Source organism: Chinchilla lanigera, unplaced genomic scaffold (assembly GCF_000276665.1).
Source record: "Chinchilla lanigera isolate Chin_1 unplaced genomic scaffold, ChiLan1.0 scaffold00002, whole genome shotgun sequence".
Lineage (NCBI taxonomy): Eukaryota > Metazoa > Chordata > Mammalia > Rodentia > Chinchillidae > Chinchilla > Chinchilla lanigera.
The window spans coordinates 17935012-17954180 of record NW_004955403.1 but is presented as its reverse complement, the minus strand read 5'-3'; the positions used below and the strand labels follow the sequence as shown (position 1 = coordinate 17954180).

The following is a 19169-nucleotide window of genomic DNA, read 5'->3' as shown; positions in this document are numbered from 1 at the left end:
AAAGGTAAAAAGGAAATATCTAAATGATTATAACCATAAAAATATTTAAAATCTAGATAAAGAAATATACATGCTATTAAAATTTACAAATAATAATCCATTCTGCAGTTATTTATTTATTTATTTATTTATTGGCACTGGGAATCGAACTCTGGACCTTGCGTTTGCCAGGCAGGTGCTTGTCCTGCCAGTTAAATTTTGACATTCATCCCTTTCTATTTTTTATCATCCCTTTCTACTTTAACAAAATTCAAAACAAGGAAAATATCTCTATTAAAATATCACCTTTTTCTGCTTACTCAGCAGACTTTCAAGTGGTCCCATTTATATATACCCATGACACCAACCTATTTTTTCACATTGTCATTTGACACAGAAGTTGAAAGAGGATATTGATCTAGCTTCCACAAATCTGAAATAAGAAGTTGTTTGCTGAAAGAAATTCCACTTATAAGAGCAGAATTGGTTTTTTAGAAATGTACAGTACCTTTTTTTTTTTTAAAGCACCGACTTACTCTTTTTCCCTACAGGGCTAACATCTAGATTTGTGTGTGTTGGCCAACTCCTTCATGGGTTCCTGGTGCTAAAACACATCTTACTGGTCTGCCAGGACCACATGACTCTGGCCCCTTTTATTCAGGGTCACTTCTCAGTGTCTTGTCTGCAGCTAGCAGCCTGCAAGTTGAGGACTACCTTCTCTGAGACAAAGACAGGCACACATACTGCTTGCTATAAAATAGCAGGTCCTGGAGCAGAGGGTCCCTCACCTACGTGCCACCCTCTGTAGGTACAGACATCACCTGGGCCCACCTGCAGTCCCCTGTGGGAACAGGGGCCTGGGGAAAGATGTGGCCACTCAGTGGCTGCTTTCAACTCTGACACAGGAGTCACGCGTCTTCTGTCAGCATCCATGAAACTGTGATAAGTTAACATCTTGGCTAGAGGGTCAGGTAAAATCTCAGACCTGTCACAGTTCTGTCATCTTGGGATCGCTCCTAGCAGAAAGCCCAAGCACCCTCCAGAAAAAAACAAAATGAAATTTCAAGAGGATAACTCAGAGATAAATAATGGATGACATAAATTAAAGATACTCCCTCATTAGTATAAACAGAACTTTTAGCCTAGAAAAAGTGTTTTAGGGGATTTTGATATTTTATTAAATTTTACAACCTAGCTCTTTACTTACTTTTTTTGTGAGTGTTACACAAAAAATGGGTAAAGTGGTAAGATTTTGTAAAATTCAGAGTTTCCACAATATAAATTAAAAATAAAAATATCTTTTACAGGAGAGGAATTTCACTCTTTAACTGAAATGGATTTTCCCACTATATAATTTCATCATTTTTTGCACCTTAGTAATATAGTAGAGAATTCATTTGAAGAGTCATGATTAAATATCCACTTTTTAAACTCAGGCTTCTACTTTTGCTGAGGTAAATACATCCATCTCTTTCACACTGAATTCTTAGCTTTACAGTTGGGAAGTATTCCCTTGATGCTTTGGGTGGGGGGCTTCTAACGCTTTGTGAGGGCTGCTTGCCTGTAGATAATACTACAGTATAGCTAATACTATACTAATTTGACATTAGCATACCATGGCATTCAACAAATGAAAGAGGGACTCTAAAAATCAAAAGTCTTGGGGGTTAAGAAATACGAAATCTTTTTCCCAGATCTGACTTGTATTCTCGTATGAGTTTGAGAAAGTAACCATTCTTCTCCTTCTTTCTCTCCTTCTCCTCTTCTTTTTCTTGAACTTTTACAAAAGATACTCCTTCTCCCTCAGGGTCCACCAATAATAATCAGAGAAAAGGCCTCCCTGGCAAAATACCAAATAATGTTGAGGGAAGGCAGGAGCATGAGAATGAAAGAGAAATTCTACCCTTCTTATTTGGAAGGCTGTAAACTGTAGGGTTTGTACTATAAGCAACATGTTCAACATGTTTTCCTTGTAATTAGTAATAACTGACTTGCAGATGACCCATTCATTCTGTGCGGTGAACGTGTGATGTAAATTTAAACACCTCTTACTCAACAGTACGACTGCCAAAAACACTTAACATCTATTTGTTCACTATCCCCAGTACTATGCTATGTCAGTTTCCTCTCTTTAAAAAAAAGAAAACACAGAGAACAAATAATTGGACAACAAATATTTCTTTAACATTTTAACTATAATTCTAGCTCCCTAGTTTAGAATTTTACTATGCGTCCTTTTAATAGTATTAATAGAGAAGTTTAAGATTAAGTCACTCTTCGTAGGACATGCTATTCCGAGTGCCGATGTGACTTTAGGTCCCAGCATACCTAGCTGCTAAGGGTTTCCCTATTTATTGTCTGTCACATTGTCTATTTTTGAATTGGTAAAATTTAACTCATTAAAATGTTACAACACAGCAATTTGAAAGTAAACACTGATGCAGGTTGTGGAGCCGCACACGGGAGGCAGAGCATGAGCTACATAGTGAGACTGTGTCTAAAAAAAAAAAAAGTGTATATATACATATACATATATGTATATATACATATATGTATATATACATATATGTATATATGACATGCCATTGGTAAAGGTAGATTTTCAAAGATCACCAGGCTTATATATGAGCCCTACTCAAGGGCAGTGAGCAGGAGAATGTTGCCACCGAGCAGGAACCACCTACAGCCCTCAACAGTAAATGCTCAGGCCTGTTGGCACACACCTGCACTCCCTAAACTCTGGGAGGCTAAGGCAGGAGTACTGTAAGTGTGAGCGTAGCCTGGGCAACTTACCAACTTAGTGGACTCCTGTTTCAAAATTTAAAAAAAAAAAAAGTAAAACAGGCTGGAGATACAGCTCAGGACTGAGGCCCTGGGTTCAATCTCCAATATCCCCACCCCAAAGAAAGGTAAATGAATCCATGGGAAGAGCAGAGCAGTTTTAGAACTCAAGCCCCAGAGAGGGGCCACAGAGCTCCATTTGTCCGATCTGAACAGGCCAGGCCAGGGCACAGCCGTGAGCCAGGCGCCGCTTCCGGCCTTACAGCTTGAACGCAGAAGGCTTGTGATACTCGTGTATCTCTACCTGATAAATGAAAGAGGACTTTGAAAAGAACAAAGCCTTTTTGGTAAAATGCTTAAGGTATTTTTGTAAACCTCAATCTATTTTACAATTCCCTTCCTCTGTGAGATATCCCACAATGGGAGCACAAGTCCGCCACAAACGGACTGATGGAAGCTCTAAATAAAACCCTCATGAGGTTACTGTTTGAAGGAAACCTTTACATGTCCATGTGGAGAGTCTCTTAGTTTTGAGAACTACATAATGGCCCAAGAAGAAGACATTCTAAAAGTGCTTCTTTCCTACTACCTGCTTTGCAGCTCTGCATGGAGTGCTGACTTCTTGATTGCTCCAGCCTGTAGAGGGAATCATCGTCTTACTGGTGTGCAAGAACGACTTTCTAAAATGATGAACTGGACTTTATACTGACCTTATTAGCACTGCTAAAAAAATCGTTTGCCTTTTTTAACCAGATCTTCCTTTGCATGATGAGTTGACCAAGTTCATCTTGAAGCTGATTCAGTTTCTGGTTAGAGAGCTGTAGCTGTTCCCTCTCCACGTAGTCCTTTGACAGCAGAATCTCCAGCACCTCGCCCTTCAGCTTCTCCACAGTAGAATTCCATTCCTAGAAAAGAGCACATCCTTTACTTCTCACACACACCCCGCTGTTACCACTAAATGCTTGTGTCCCTTCAAATTCACAGGTCGAAATCTAACCCCTGATCTGATGGTATTTGGAGGTGGGCCTTTGGGACTTGATTAGGTTGTAAGGGTAGAGCCTTCCTGAATAAGATTAGTGTCTGTATACAAGGCACCCAACGGTGCTCTCCAGCTCCTCCCCCACTATATGAATATACAGTGAGAAATCAGCAATACCCAGTGCAGAAGAGAATCCTCACCACAACCCAGCCACCTCAGCACCCTGATCACTGACTTCTAACTTCCACAACTGTAAGAGATATATTTGTGTCGTACATAGTCAGCCTATCTGTGATTTTGTTACAGCAGCTCAAAGACATTTCCTTTTGCAATCGCTGATGGAAATGAGAGAACGTTTATGTGTGTTGAATGTATAGGAAGTCTGTCATATTTAAATCACAAAAATACTGCAGTAGTAAATACCATACTAAAGTATCGAACCCCCTGTGGAGGGTTCAGGTCTCCCACCCAACAGTATGACACATGGATGCAAAATAAAGACAAAGAGGAAAGTTCTGCAGTTGAGGAGCTCTGAAATGACCGATGTTCTGTGTGGAACAAAAGGCCCCAAGTCCAAAAGCTCATGGCTTCTATTGGTGTCAATCAGGGAGGTGGATGGGGGTCATGGCAGAGTGCACCCAAAAAGAAACTTTGCAAGCATTGGCTGTAGTGAGAAACAGAGCAATTTTGTACCAGGCACAAAGGCTCTCCAATTAGCGATGTAACTGATAGTTTGATGTATGAAAGACTGCCACCTTTACTGCCAGGTGCCTCAGTTGAGATGTTATCTCACGTTTTAGCCCTGGAATCTCACAGGTTCATGCTTGAGCCACCATTTGAGCTACCAGCTTGGGGCGGGGGGAGGTGGGCAGTTCTCACCCACGTGCTGTAATGAGACACATTGGCCTCTCCGTCAGACTCATCACAGACTTTTAGCCAATTAAAGAAACATCTGTTTCAGTACAGCCAGCTCTGCGTATCTCAGTGAATGGGGTTGAAAGAGAGGTCAAGGAAAGATCGAGGTCAAGGAAAGATCTTTTCTCAGAAGAGTGCAGTTTGGTGATCTCCCACACTAAAGGTCTGACTACCAGCATATACTTACAATAGGAAAGGGTGTAGAAAAAATGGTATAAAGGGAAAGGTGAGAGCAGAAAATGACAGAGTGGAGAGGAGTGACTGATGGATCACCTGGTTGCCCTGAACACACATGGCTTCCACATCTGCTACTTTTATCTAAAAGCACCGTCCACAACATCTTAAAATCTCTAGCTCCTTTTGTCCTATTTTTATTCATGTAAGTATGAAAGAGTATCTTTCCCATTATTCAGCCTTCCTGTCAGTGTGGTACCAGACAGGAGAAATCACATATCCATACCCATCATTTCTGTGTCTGCCCACATATAGAACTGAAAACAATACCTGTTCTTCCTCACAAAATTAGTGCTTGTTAGTGCATAGTGTTTCCTACCTCCTTGCCCTAGTTTTTCCCCTTAATGCTGCACTCTTAATGACATATAAACATTTCAGAAAAAGAAAAGAGGGGCTGGGGATTTAACTCAGTGGCACAGCGTCTGCCTGGTAAGCGCAAGGTCGTGAGTTCGATTCCTGGTATCGGAAAATAAATAAAATAAATTAAATAAAAAAAGACTGTAGGAACAGAAAAAGAAGAGATAGCTTTTTATGTAATAATACACAAGAGTGAAAAAGCAGTGAAGAGAAGAAAAAAAATAAAGCTGGAGAGAGCCAAACATTAACATTCAATTTAATATTTTAAGGGAAATTTAAGTTTCTTGTAAAAGGAATGAAGCCAAATTTAGTTTCATAAAATAATGATTATCTCTATCAAGGCAGACATGTTAGCGAACTTTCTGGTACCCATTTCCGCTAAAATTGAGCAGTTAGTATAGGTTATTTGTGAAAGAACAAATTAATACTGGACTTCAAAAATCTCAGTCTGACTCCATCCTGGATTGTTCTCCCAGTGCAAAATGCCCTATTATTATGTTACTTTTGTTATATTAGGTTGTATAAAACGAGTATAACTGTAGAGAAATTTACCATCATTGTTTCCATTTATTCCACAAGACATACTAAGAAGCATGTGCACGGCATAATTGATGGATGTAGTGGGGAATAAAATGTAGTTCTTTCCTTTAATAGTAGATAAATTGCTATTTTTTAATAAAATATTCCTGTATACTTATCTTACAAAATATGTTAAATACGAACACACAGACCCCTATAATGGTAGTGTCTAAAATAACAATTAGCAGGTGTTGAAGGTAGAAGTTGTCTATTCTATTTTGTGGTGCCCATAGAACCTGCTTTATGAGGAAATATTTTGATCAATGGCTATAAAGAGAAGGAAAGCAGATTAAGGGATTGGCTTTTTCTTTACCTTTCTCTTTCCTTTTTTCTTGGTATTTATATCAGCTAAGAAGACCACACTACTCAAGGTTATATACGCAGTAAGTAGCAATCCAGGACTAGTTCACAGGCCTGTGTATCATGCTATTTTCCAGGGAATTGAGGATGGAGATTCCACAACTCCAAATTTCTCAGTGTAGTGCAAAAGCAATACTTTTAGGCATGGACACAGGCTGCATGAGTTCTCAAGGTCCTTTATTTTTTAAAGAGTTTTGTCTCCTTACTTAAGGAGAAGTAACATATGCCATGAAATTCTTTGATAAAGCACTGTAAATACTGCTCCCATTTAAAAACTATTACTTTAACATAATGAGAATGAGCAAACATTTTAAAAGCAGTTAGCACAAATTCTGTCACACACATAATTGACAGTCACTAAATATTAGTCTCATTTTCTTCCATCAGTTTTATCATGGTTCATTATTCAGTAATACCCTAAAAATTTGCTCTTTCTGGATATTTCTTTTCCACAGTCCTGAGGTAATAGGGAATACTGGTCAGTATGAGGTGTTGCTTAGTGTTATGAGGTAAACAAAGAAAAACAGGCCTTACTGCAATACTTCTCAGAATCTCTAATATGCTGATATCCAGAGACTCTTTGGAAGGAAATGTGATATGAAATACTTTTGACTTTCTTGTCCAGGAAACCAATCACCTGACATGTTTGCTAATCATGTCAGGAGACCAAAGGTCTATTTAGAGATAAGAATCCCTGAATCACCTACTAGTTCACTTGCTACTCCTTTCTGCTAAGGCTTTGTTTTCTCTCTATCCCTTTAGCTATTTAATCAATCCATTTTAACTCTTTGTACCACTGTTTCTTCTACCCGTTAGGGCCTGTGGAACATTAAACATTGATGAACTCAGGTGAAGAAATGCTTAGCATGTAATGATGCAGAATAAAACAGGAACTCTTTAAGAAAAGAAAATTGGCATTCACCAGACCTTCCCTGCTCACTGGAAGAAAACTACTTAACAAAAACAAAGAACCTAAGAAAATGCCTAGAATGCTATGGAGAGGAGAAACGCAGAAGGAATGAGGATATGAAAAAGTGGTTTACACCTATTGTACATTCAGCCTGACAACGTTCAGTTTTAGAGTGTTGTCTTAATTGCCTGCAAGATGGTAAAGGTTGATTTTTCTTTCTACAATGTTAGCACTGAGCTAAATGCTTTGTATGTATTATCTGATTTAATCTTTACCACAGTCCTACAAGACTGAAGTAATTATTATCCACATTTTAACAATGAGGTAGCCAGGGCTCAGAGGAATTTTGAACTTGCCCAAGGTCTCAGCAGGTAAAGTAAATAAAAGAGCCAATTTTCAAACCAAGGTAGTTTGACTCTACAGCCTACTCTTCAATCAACATTCCAGCCCAACCTCTTCACGTAGGGCGTCTCAGTTACTTTTCCATCTCTAGGACAAAATACCAGACATGTATAACTTAAAGGAGAGTTTTCTTTTGGCTCGTGGTTACAGGGTCTGGTTGGCTAGATCCAAGGCAGAGACGGCATGGTGGAAAGGTCAGGAAAGAGGAAAGTGGCTCATGTTGTGGTGGGCAGGAGGGAGACAGAAGGAAGGAGACCCAGAGAGACACTTACCCTTCCAGGTCACCACCCCCCCTTTCAACCAGGCTCCCTCCCTAACAGCACATTTCAGTATATACCGCCCCATGATGCGATCACCTTCCAAAGCCCCGTCTTTGAGCACGTAAGAGTTTTGGGGGATCGTTCTTGATCTAAACCTTAATAGAAAACAATATACTGTTTTTTCCATTACAGAAAGCTTTCCCATATTAATTTAGAACTACCTAAGTAAAACTTCCATATGGTCTTGATAAGGCCTTGGAGATGGTAAAGTCATACATGACCCTGGAATTTTCAGATCTGAAACCAGAAGCCTCACTATTTCAAAATAAACGCAATGCTATCATAGGTATAATCGAAAATTTACAGCCCCAACTCTCACTTCATTTTGCTTAGCAATTAGGCTAAAATAAAACTCTTTTCTCTATAGAAATACTGTTCCCTTATCATGTTCATAGAGCTTCCTTTAATATAAATGTTGCAGACAACATTACAGAGAGACTGTGGTATGGAGCCAGGTCTTTGAACACCCGCTCTATCCTTACGCTTCATATCATGCTATAAAAACTGGGCTATGACCTTCCAAAGGAACTGTAAAGGACTGTTTGGTGCATCTTATCTTTTCTACTCGGCACCCACAGTCTTCTTGATTGCATTTTCACATAAACCCTGTGGATATTGAATGAAGCTGGCCCCATTCAATATTTGTATTGAATCTTCTCAGAAAACTGGTTCTGTTTTTCTTTGGGCAATCAGTAGGCCGTTTCTGATGCATTTCAGTAACATTCTGATGATGTACTTCCCCAGCCATTTTTCATAAGGGACATTCGCACTCTTATTTTTAAGATAAGCCTTTCCAGAGTTATCTGAATCCATCATACTGTATAAAAAGTATAGTTGTCACCTTGTCGAGGCTGGAAGAACCCAATGGAGAACGTCTTCATTTGTTTGCTCTGAGCTGTTCCGGCTGCCTGCTAGGTATTACAAGTCTAGCAGGGTTTCAGTCACTTTGCAGTAAAATATTGCCAGTACTTGTCTCCAGCAGGGGACAGGCATAGCCTGCCCTTCCCCTTTCTGTGACCCGATAAAGACGTTTACACTGTGTGTGTCCGGGCCTAGGGTTCCTCCATCTGTGACTCCATTATTTTCGTTTATCACACTCAGTAGTAACCCTTTTAAACTGTAGCTTTCGGGATTCCATCTGCTAGAGAAATTGAGCTTCTCTTGGGCCCCTTGATTGAAAGGGTACTTGTAAAAGGATTAGTGCTGATGGACAAGAAGGCAAAAAAAGATTTGTTTCTTTCTTTTTTTTTTTTTTTTTTAGAGCCCTAATTTAGCTTTTCAAAGGAAGTTATGGATCAGCACAAAAATCATCCAGTAAGTAGGTTCAAAAAGTAAAAATGTTAGCTGCCATGATTTGAAAAAAAAGCACATCGTGTCTAGTAAGCTTTTATTCACATAAAAATTCTACCCCCTGGAGCTGAGGGGATTTAATGCTCCAAAACCATGTTGATAAGTTTTCATTATAAGCTTGGCTTCAGGATATAAGTTTTAAGTGGGGGAAGATGGACAAGAAGCAATAGGAGATGCATGTGTAAATAACTGAGAAATAATCAGTTGTGGGGATTACTGGCCAAAATCAGATCTGGCAGAGATGTGTGTTGCTGTCCTGTGTCGTCCCCAAAGCAAGGCTGAGTCCTCGGCCATCTCGTTAGCTACAGCCACTTCTCCTTCAGTCCCTAAATCTACAGTCCCATTTGTTCAGCACCAGGAAAATTAACTCACTGACACAAAATCATAGAATTTTACATGATTGCATTAGCAGATGGTACAAACAAAATAAACCTGGCAATTTTAATCAGAGAATATTTGAAAGTCTGCTTTGAGCAGATATTTTTCTTGAAAAAAGGAATATTTATGCTTTTGAAGAATGCACTGAGCTTTTGAAAAGCTGAAACTCTAATGACTTCAGTTGAATTGCAAGCTGGGCAGTGGGTTCTGCTTCCCGGGCTGCCTCTGGGTGCTTTTCTCTGCTGACCCACACAAACCGGGGTTATCTCCCACAGAAGCAGCTCGGCGGCGTGCAGAGTTCAGGGCCCACAGCCATTCGAACTAAGCCTTCACCATGGTGCCTTCCAGTAAAGCACAGACTGCAGACAGGAAGGACTGTGATTCTGGGGCTCACCTAGAAATGAAAGAAGTGCGCTACTGAGGCGTATGGTAGAGAATCATAGCCTCCGAGTCAAGGAGAGCTTGTGGGAAAGAACAGATCTGGAGCCAGGAGTACCCTGGTTGTTTTGAACCTGTTAAGTAGCTCCAGGCAGAACATTTGCTTTTTGAGCTGTGCTTTCCCTGCTGTGCGGCGATTGTCACCATCACCTGATACACATTTATGCTTCCCTAGGGCCTCATCTGTTAATGCACTGACTAACTGGCTGTGCTTCAAATTTCTGGATTTTACGTCCCCCCCAAATCTGTGGTTATTGGCCATATTATCCATAAATTAACCCTACCTGGATTGGGACGGATGGTCTATAATAGAAATGACAGATAACACCAAACTAATTTGTGTATATAATTTGCTGCTTTTGGCAGAAAAAAACAAAAAACAAAAAAGCCAAACAACAACAGCCCCTGCCTTGGAAGTTTCTCGGTTCCCTTCTTCTCTTCAGTTTTTGGCCACTGAGTGGAGCCCACAGTTCAGAGTGGAGCACCGAGCAGGGTGCTTGTTGCTAGCATTGAAACAAATGGGTACGTGACGAAATAAGGCTTCAAGTCCAACTGGGCTCACAAGCAAATCTTCAAAACAGCAATTAGAGCAGGAATGCATCTTTTTCTTCTTTAGTTTAACATGGTTTTCAGGGGGAACTTAATCATGAGGGAAGGTAGGGGAGGTGAGGGGGGCATTTTCCCAAGATTTGTGTCTTCCACTGTTTTTTTTTTCCCTCCAGTGGCTTGTCCTTGCTGCATTTGTTAGATTTCTTGTTCCTCTTATTCACCTCTTCTCATTTAGTTGATTAAATAAAAACCAGAGCCACATTGGTCTATTTTTACTCAGAATTAAGAAACGCCTGAATGGCCAAAATATTTTAATTAAATACAATTTGCCTACAGACTGGCAATGGGCTATGTGGTCCTAGTTTTTATGAATGTTTTCAAAGGACATTTTTTTCTTCATTTTATAGAGACTCTATCAGCAATATTTTCAGGATCTCAACACATATACAACTAGGGGGCAAATTATTAGGTGGTAATCTTCCCTTTTATGCAGATTTCCCTACACAAAATAGATTAAATTAATAAGAGGGAGAGTCTGCTTATGTTTTGTTCACAATGAATGTCAGATACAGACTAGAGCAATGACCTTAAATTTGACTGATTGTTAGTATCTCCCAGAAAGTTTTAAAAACATGTATTTCCTGACTAACACCATATCTACTGAGTCATAATTTTTATTGGTAGGATGGATAGTATATATTTTAAAAAACTGGAAGCATTTTATCTAAAGTCAGAGACAAGGAATAACAGTTATAGTCAGTCAAATTTTGAAACCATTGATCAAGAATATCCTAAGATGCTTAATCAATGGTAACAACTGACTTTTGATAATCATGCCATGTTTATGTATAATCATACAATTAAAAGGAGGATGGATTACAAAATCATGGTAGTGTTAACCTTAAAACTCTCAACTAATTTTACTCTGTGAAAATGTAATAGTTACCAAATGTTGGGCCTGCAGATGCGCAGTGGGTAACTAGAACAGGATAAACCTTGAAATCTCTGCCTCCGTTGTATGTCTCCTTTATTATTTTATAACTTTGGGTCAAATTCCTGCTCAGCCCTGCACATACTCACCACTTAACCATTGAGGGATTCTTACAAGGTTTATTAGCCCTAAATTTACATAGCCTATCTCATCTTCCTTCCAGAATGAGGAGACCAAGATAAGAGTAAAGTAATTTTCAGAATATGCAGGGACATCCAAATGTTGGGTTTTACAATGTCTGATTTCAGACCCTTTGGAGTGATACCTAGAAGTCTAGAATTGTTGTGCTAAACCTGAAGCCACCTCAGATTCCAGGAAAAGCAGAGCCTCACACATTGCCCCGTGTTGAGGTCACCCTTAAGCAAAAGCGATTACCTCATGATAGAAACTAAATCTACTCCAACCTCCCAGGAGCTATCATCTTATGATGGGAAGCAAGTTGCCTCCTCAACGATGATGGTTTCCTAGGACCTAACAGAACCAGTGCTGAGATACTGATTAACCAGACCACAGCTTGACCAGGGTGACCTATGTGCCAGATAAGCAAATCTCGCTCCAATTATGCAAAGGCCAAACCTTGCCTTTGTTTCCTTCTTCCATAAAGCCTCTGTCAGCTTTCCTGAATCCAGATTTTGACTTCTTTATCTGTGCATCTTGGTATGGCCATGCTGGTAAAAAACCTCCCTTCCTGCCCTTCACCACTACTATTCTCCTTGATTGGTCTTCTGGGATAGATGGCTATGCCTGGTCTGCTGGGATCCCCAGAGGTGGGGCAAAACTACAGGAACAAAATGACATTGTTGCTTTGATAAGCTCTAAATATAAAATTTACCTTTGGTTTTATAAATTTGGTAAGCATTGAGTAGACTGGAAGATAGAATGACAAACAAAATCCTTGCCTGTGCACCCCTTGAAAGATTAATACACCAACCCATGGTGAGCATAAACAACCCCAATGCAGTATTGGATTTCATTAGTCTTCATTCAGAAGCAAGAAACCTGGGTACTTCTTCCTACTTAACACTTTCTTCACTTCATTATTTCAACAAAAGAGCCATTGGTTTAAAAAGAAGGTTGAGAATGAAACAAACAAACTACAAAAGCTGGGAGAAAATACAAATCTGTTCAGGCTCTTGTTTTTCAAATTTTATCCTATACAGTTATTTTTAACATTCATTGTAAAAAAATTATAACCATATACATATAATTATAGGAGAAAACCAGACCTTTAGTGGTATGGAAGGAGTCTTTCATCTTTTAATAAAATCCATTTGAGACTACAATTTCTTCAACTCATCTCCATTTTTGAGGGTATGATATTTGGGTTATCTAAGTACATGTGTAGGATTCTCACTCTACACTAAACAATCTGTGAAGCAACAGCAAATGATAGGGGCTAAGCACTTCATAACTCTTCTGCCCCTAGTGTGGAACAGTCTCGAAGGCATTATTCAGCTAGTATTCAGCACTTAACTAATACAAGAGGGATCACCGTGAACTCAAATAGAAAACCCAGCAAGTGTTTAGTGAAAAGTGCAACCATTTCTGATTTGGAGAATCTGAAGCCCTCTTATGAGATATTAAACATGGGCAGGAATTCCAGCCAATGAGCTCACAGGTAGATCTGAGGAGAAGGCAAGGGGCGATGGGAGCAGACAAGACAACTCAAGCCAGAGCACCGAGCAAAGGTGTGGAGGACTGCAGTGGCAAGCAGAAACACTGAAACGACACCCAGGATTCAGAGGTCAGGCACTGACAAGGAATCAATTGTTCCTTAAAATGTCAGGCCCCAAAGTCCCAAGGAGGGAGGTTTTTATGAGGTTGCAAAAGGAGTGGGGTGTACTTATGTAAAGTACTTGGCTACCTTTGATTGGTTCTTACAATATGCATCATAGTGACCAGCAGTTTCTAAGAGACGGGAACAACCGGAACTGCAACAGGAACTATCACCTGGGCAACTGAAGTATACTGGCGGGGGGCGAGGGAAGCATTTTCTGCTACAGGATGAGTCTGAGTCATGAAAGAAATAAAGCTAATCTAGTATGAGGAATCAATCCATTTTTTCTATAGGAAAAGATGTCTGAACTGAGGCCTAAAACAAACAGGTAGGAGGCACCTAGGCAGAAGAGGGTAGAGGTGGGGTGGTGAGTGACTGAGAAATGCCACGTTAAGAATGAAGAGTGAGCCAAAGTGCAGAAGATGGGAAAGGTGGGCCCTGGAACAGTGGATGAAGACTAACTAGAAATGATGGGAAACTAAGTAAGGGGGAAGGAAGGGAGGAAGAAGAGGAGATAAAAAGTTCAGAGGGAAGAAAAGAGCACAAGATTTCATTTTGTAGATTAAGCAACATTGAGGTTAAAGGTTAACTTTGAGGTGAAGCCTCACTGCAAGTGGCGAGAATTTTAAAAGGGCATGAAGGGGTTTGGATAGCTGTTATGAGGAATTAATAGTTAATAAAGGAATTTGTAAAACTAACTGATAATAGGTAAATTGTATTTTAATTGGCATCGATCAGACTCCAATGATAATTGCTTGATGATCTTTCATACTGAGGAAGAAGCAGAGAAGCCCAGGTGACCGGTTTTCTTTATGACAACCTCTGTGTTCCTGTTGTGCTGGGGTGGGGCTGCATGCACTGCTGCTCAGCTAGAACATGCAGCTAACGGGGATCATAAACTCTCAGCACCAGAAAGGACTTAAAGAAGTGGAGACTAAAATAAAAGAAAATGATTTATTTGGAAAAGAGTGGTAAAAGGAAAAGATGGCAGTTACTCTGAAGGGTAGAGAGCAACAGAAAGGTAAATTCCTTCAGGTCTTTGTCCTCAGCTCCCTTTTATTAGGACTGGTATCCCTCCCCCATGCGGGCTTCTGGAACTGGTAACAATCTGATTGGCTCTCTGGCTGTCTTCCACCCAACCCCGGGCACATTTGCCTGCATTCTTTTTGGTCCTTTTGATTCGGTCTTGCCCTTTTGTGATGGGTAGATGTAGAGAGGAGGGAGCCACATAAAAGGGCAGCTTAGAGTTAGAAATTAAGTAAAGTGTGTATCTGGTGCAGTAATATATTGACCCAAAAGTGAGAATATACAGATGTGTATAAACCTACAGGTGGGTGTCTTTTTCTATACTAAATAAGAGAGGTGGCATTCCCTTGTGTCCTTGCATTTTATTAGGTGGTAGTGGAGTTACTCTGGTCTTTTCCTATTTCTAGCTACATCTGTGTTTTGCCTATCAACTCTTCCTGATGAATTCTTATGATTATTGTGTGACCTGGTGCCTTTTCAGGTTTGATTTCTTTCTTTTACTTTACTTTCGTCTTTCTAAATACTCTAATCTAACCACAGAGGCAAAAGCTGACTTTAGTAAGATTTCCTATTAATTTCTTTAATAAAGCTTAGTGAGGCCCTATTTTATTCTTTGTCCTGTCTCTGACCCCCTTTCCCTACAGTCTAGGCTGAGTGGCATAAGGAGCTGAGCAAGGAAAAGAGACCAGGAAAGCAAGTTGTAAGAAGAATGGTTTGGAGTGAGGCCATGATTAAAAAGTATGGAGGCCAAAGCAGTGGAGAGCTGAAGGCCACTGAAAATAAAGGCCTTTGGTACAAAGCAAGTCAAGGAATTCTAGGGCAGGGTACTGAATAACTCTTGAAATTGATCCTTAAATAGAATTAGCAGGCTATAGTAATTCAGGGAATGACCATAAGAAATGGCTTCCCAGGCCTCTATTTAAAGTAGACTCAATATATATTGTTATACTGTTATTATTATGATACCAATATCACTATGCATTGTAATAAGAGTAACCATAAAAAAGCTATGCCCTGTGGCAATTTTTACTGAAGGGCTGACAAGGAGGATAAGAAGAAAGAGGGGGACGAAGAAGAATTTTCATAAAAATCAAAACTAAAAAATCTGTGCCCAGACACTTAAACATAACAAGCTGGTAGAGATTCCATATACAAAGTGACAGCAGGTATTTTTAAACCTAGTGATTAGAGAATACAATATTTTCCGTTTGCTTTCTTAACTCAGCCTTTATCTAAATGAGCATAAGTATTTCTGAGGAACTTTCTAAATACAAATTTCCCCTGGAAATGAAATCATATGGTTCACTAAGCTTTAAATTAACCCAAAGGCAATAGTAGGGTCATCCATTAAAAATCCCATCATTTTGTGGATTTTTTCCCAATGCTCATTGTCAAATTCAATACTATCTATACATAGTTTGCCGGTTAGTAATGAAATTGTTTCTAATTTATGTTCTGTGAAAAAATGACATCTGCTTTTAATTGGGAAGTTTATTTAAAACTCAGAGAAGTAAAACAAATTATTCACTAAGATGAAGACCGAGGAATTGAAATACCCTAAGCAGGTATCTTACTGCTTGGAGAATTCAGTTAATTTCTGCCCTGAGACATTCTCACATTCAGAAGCTCCCCTACTTTTTTTAAATGAGAAGGAACATTATAAAAGAAATAGACTCTATTTCCTTTTATAGGTTTTCTTTGTAGTCATCAGATATGATATGCCCTGATTTACTGAAGCAATATATTTTATGGTGTTTCTACAATACTTTCACATACTTTCAGTGAAAGAATTTGGAAAAATAATGAAATAGTAGAATAATGAGCTTCTTTATGCAGGTTAATACGTGCAGTAATGAGAAGAGAACCATTCAATAATGCTTGTGAAATACTTAGAAAATATTTGGATAACCTGAAAACTATGGTTAAGTGAACTCTGGATATCACTCCACATCTCATGAGCTACTCAAGAAACCTACAAGTAGTTCCTTTTGTACTAATTATTTCACTCAAGTGCTACTTCAGAGGGAATAGTCCGATTTTTCCAAAGAAATATTTAGAAAATTTAAATAAATATCTTTTGATCTTCAGTTACTAAGAGGTCTACATCAAACACAAAGAAACATAAGGAAATTAAATGCTAAGCTTAGACAATTATATCAATATTTTAAGATACTCAAAGATTTATTTCAACTTAAACCTTCCAAGTTCTAAAAATAACCCCTGATTTGGACTCTACTATTTAGACTCTAGTCAGTCTTCAGTTCTTTCCTTCATAACTTTGTCACTCACAGTAGTGTAGAGACCAGCACCATAATTTCATAGGACTTCAATAGGAATGCAGATGCCCAGGCCCTGCCCAAACCTGAGGCATCATCAGCATGTGCATTTTTAAATCTCTCAGTAATTCATAAGTGTACTCTAGTTCAACGAACTTTGATCTATAATACACTGAGACAGGGACCTTTTACAGTAGACAGATGGGCAAGGGAGTAAAGAATACAGATGGGAAATTCCAGATAACATGATCTTACATGTAGGAAATACAGTAGGATCCTAAAAAAGCTAGTAGAGCTAAAAGAGTTAGAGAACACGAGATCTTAGATCTAATAAATCAACAGAGTTGCAGAGTACAAGAACACTCAAAAAACTCCTGTTTTTATAGACGAGCAATGAATGATCTGCAAATAAAAATAAACAATGTAAAAAAATTAAGAAACAATTTCATTTTCAGTAGCACCAAAAAGAATAAAATACTTAGGAATAAATTTAACAGAGGACATATAAGATGCATACACTGAAAATTATTGTTAAAAAAAAAACTAAGTAAATGGAAAGCTGTCCTGTGATCATGAATTTGAGAAGTTCATATTATTAACATGTCAATACTCTCCAAAATCATCCATAGATACAGTGTAATCCCTACCATAATCTCTTACAAGGGCCTTTTGTGAAGAAATATAAAAGCTGATCCTAATATTCACGGGGAATTGCAAGGGCACCTCAATAGCCAAAACAATCTTGAAAAATAAGAACTCACACTATTAGAAAAATAAGAACTCACACTTCCAAATTTCCAACCTTACTGTAAAGCTATATTCACTAAAATAGCCTAGCAAACTAGCATAAAAATAGATATATAAATTAATGGACTTGAAATGAGCATCTAAAAGTAAACTCATGTATCTGTGGCAAATTCATTTTTTATAAAAGTGCCAAGATTATTTAAGGGAAAAAGTAATTTTTCATCAAATTGTGAAGGAACACCAGGATACTTCTATTACAAAGAATGAAGTTAGACTTGTACATCACACCATACACAAAAATTAACTGAAACAAGTAAAAATCTAAATAAAAGAAGCAAAGCCACAACACTCTGAAAAGGAAACAGGGATGAATATTTATGACCTGGGATTTGGCAAAGGTTTCTTTGATAGCAAAAACAAAAGCAGGAAAGCTTAAAATAATTTGATTTTTATCAAAATTTAAAAATGGCTGTTAATCAAAGGATACTATTGGCAGAAAGCTTAAATAAACATTTCTCAAGAGAAGGTGTACAAAAAGCCAACAAGCACATGAAAAGATATTCAACATCAAAAAAAGAAACACACCCTTGCTAAAGATATTCAACATCATTAGGTATAAGGGAAATGCAAATAAAAAACACAATGAGTTAGCATAGTTAGTATCTCTCTCTCTCTCTCTCTGTCTCTCTCTCTCTCTCTGTCTCTCTCTCTCTCTCTCTGTCTCTCTCTCTCTCTCTCTCTCTTTCTCCCCATCTGTCTGTCTGTCTGTCTCTCTCTCTCTCACACATACACACAAGATGGTTATGAAACAAAATGGAAAAATAGCAAATGTTGAGGATATGCAGAAATTGGAACACTTGGGAATACAAAATAGTAACACTGCTATGGAATTCAGTATGATGATTACTCAGTGAGTTAAACATATAAATATATAACTGGGCAATTCTATTACTAGGTATTTACCCAGAAGTATACAAAACTAGTGTGGAAACAAAAACATGTATAAGAATGTTCATAGTACTACTACTCAGAATAGACAAAAGATGAAAACAATCTAATTATCAGCTGATAGATAAAATTCAGGATACACATACAATGGAACATTATTATTTAGCCAGAACGAAGAATACAGTACTGATTCATTATTATATATATGTATATAAAACATGCATAGGCTGGGAGAATATACAAAGTAAAAGAAGTCAAACTTAGAAGGTCAGTTATTCTGTGATGGCATTTATATGATGTATCCACAATATATGAAGACAGAGAGACAGCAGATCGTGGTTGTTTGAGGCTAAGGGAGAGAAGAACAAAGACTGACTGCTGAATGAGTGCTATGGTGCTTCTCTCTTGGGTAATGAAACAATCTGGAACTAGGTAGTCATGTTATTCAACCCTGTAAATTTATTCAGTATCATTAGTAGTAAACTTTATGTTATTTTATCACCATTAAACAAATTACATTGAGCCAGGCATTTTGTGAAATCCTGTTGCACATGGACATATTTAATCCTCACAAGTGTGTAATTCAGATATAAGTATTATCCCTTTTTAGAAAAATGGAGTAGATCCTGGTACAAATACCCTAGAAACTTGCCTAAAATTATTCTGGAACAACACAGAGATGCTGGGATTTAACTGCAGATCCCTTGTATGAAGATTGTCGTGCCCTACACTACCTGGTAGAGAATCGCTCACTGTGCCATACTCTAAAATGCTGCATATTGCTTAATATCAGGAATGGATATCTACAGGGTTTGGTGACAAGGAATCATTAAAGAGCACTTAAAGTCTGCATAATAGGGAAATGTATATATA

General features: G+C 38.5%; 1 protein-coding gene across 1 annotated transcript in view; it reads right to left on the bottom strand.

Annotated features, from left to right (window-relative positions):
- Ccdc141 (coiled-coil domain containing 141) overlaps positions 1–19169 on the bottom strand; it is a 182604-nt gene that overhangs the window by 78542 nt on the left and 84893 nt on the right. The window contains exon 7 of the mRNA XM_013512594.1: positions 3471–3665. Coding sequence (XP_013368048.1) covers positions 3471–3665 — 195 coding nt within the window. The remainder of the gene's footprint in view (positions 1–3470; positions 3666–19169) is intronic.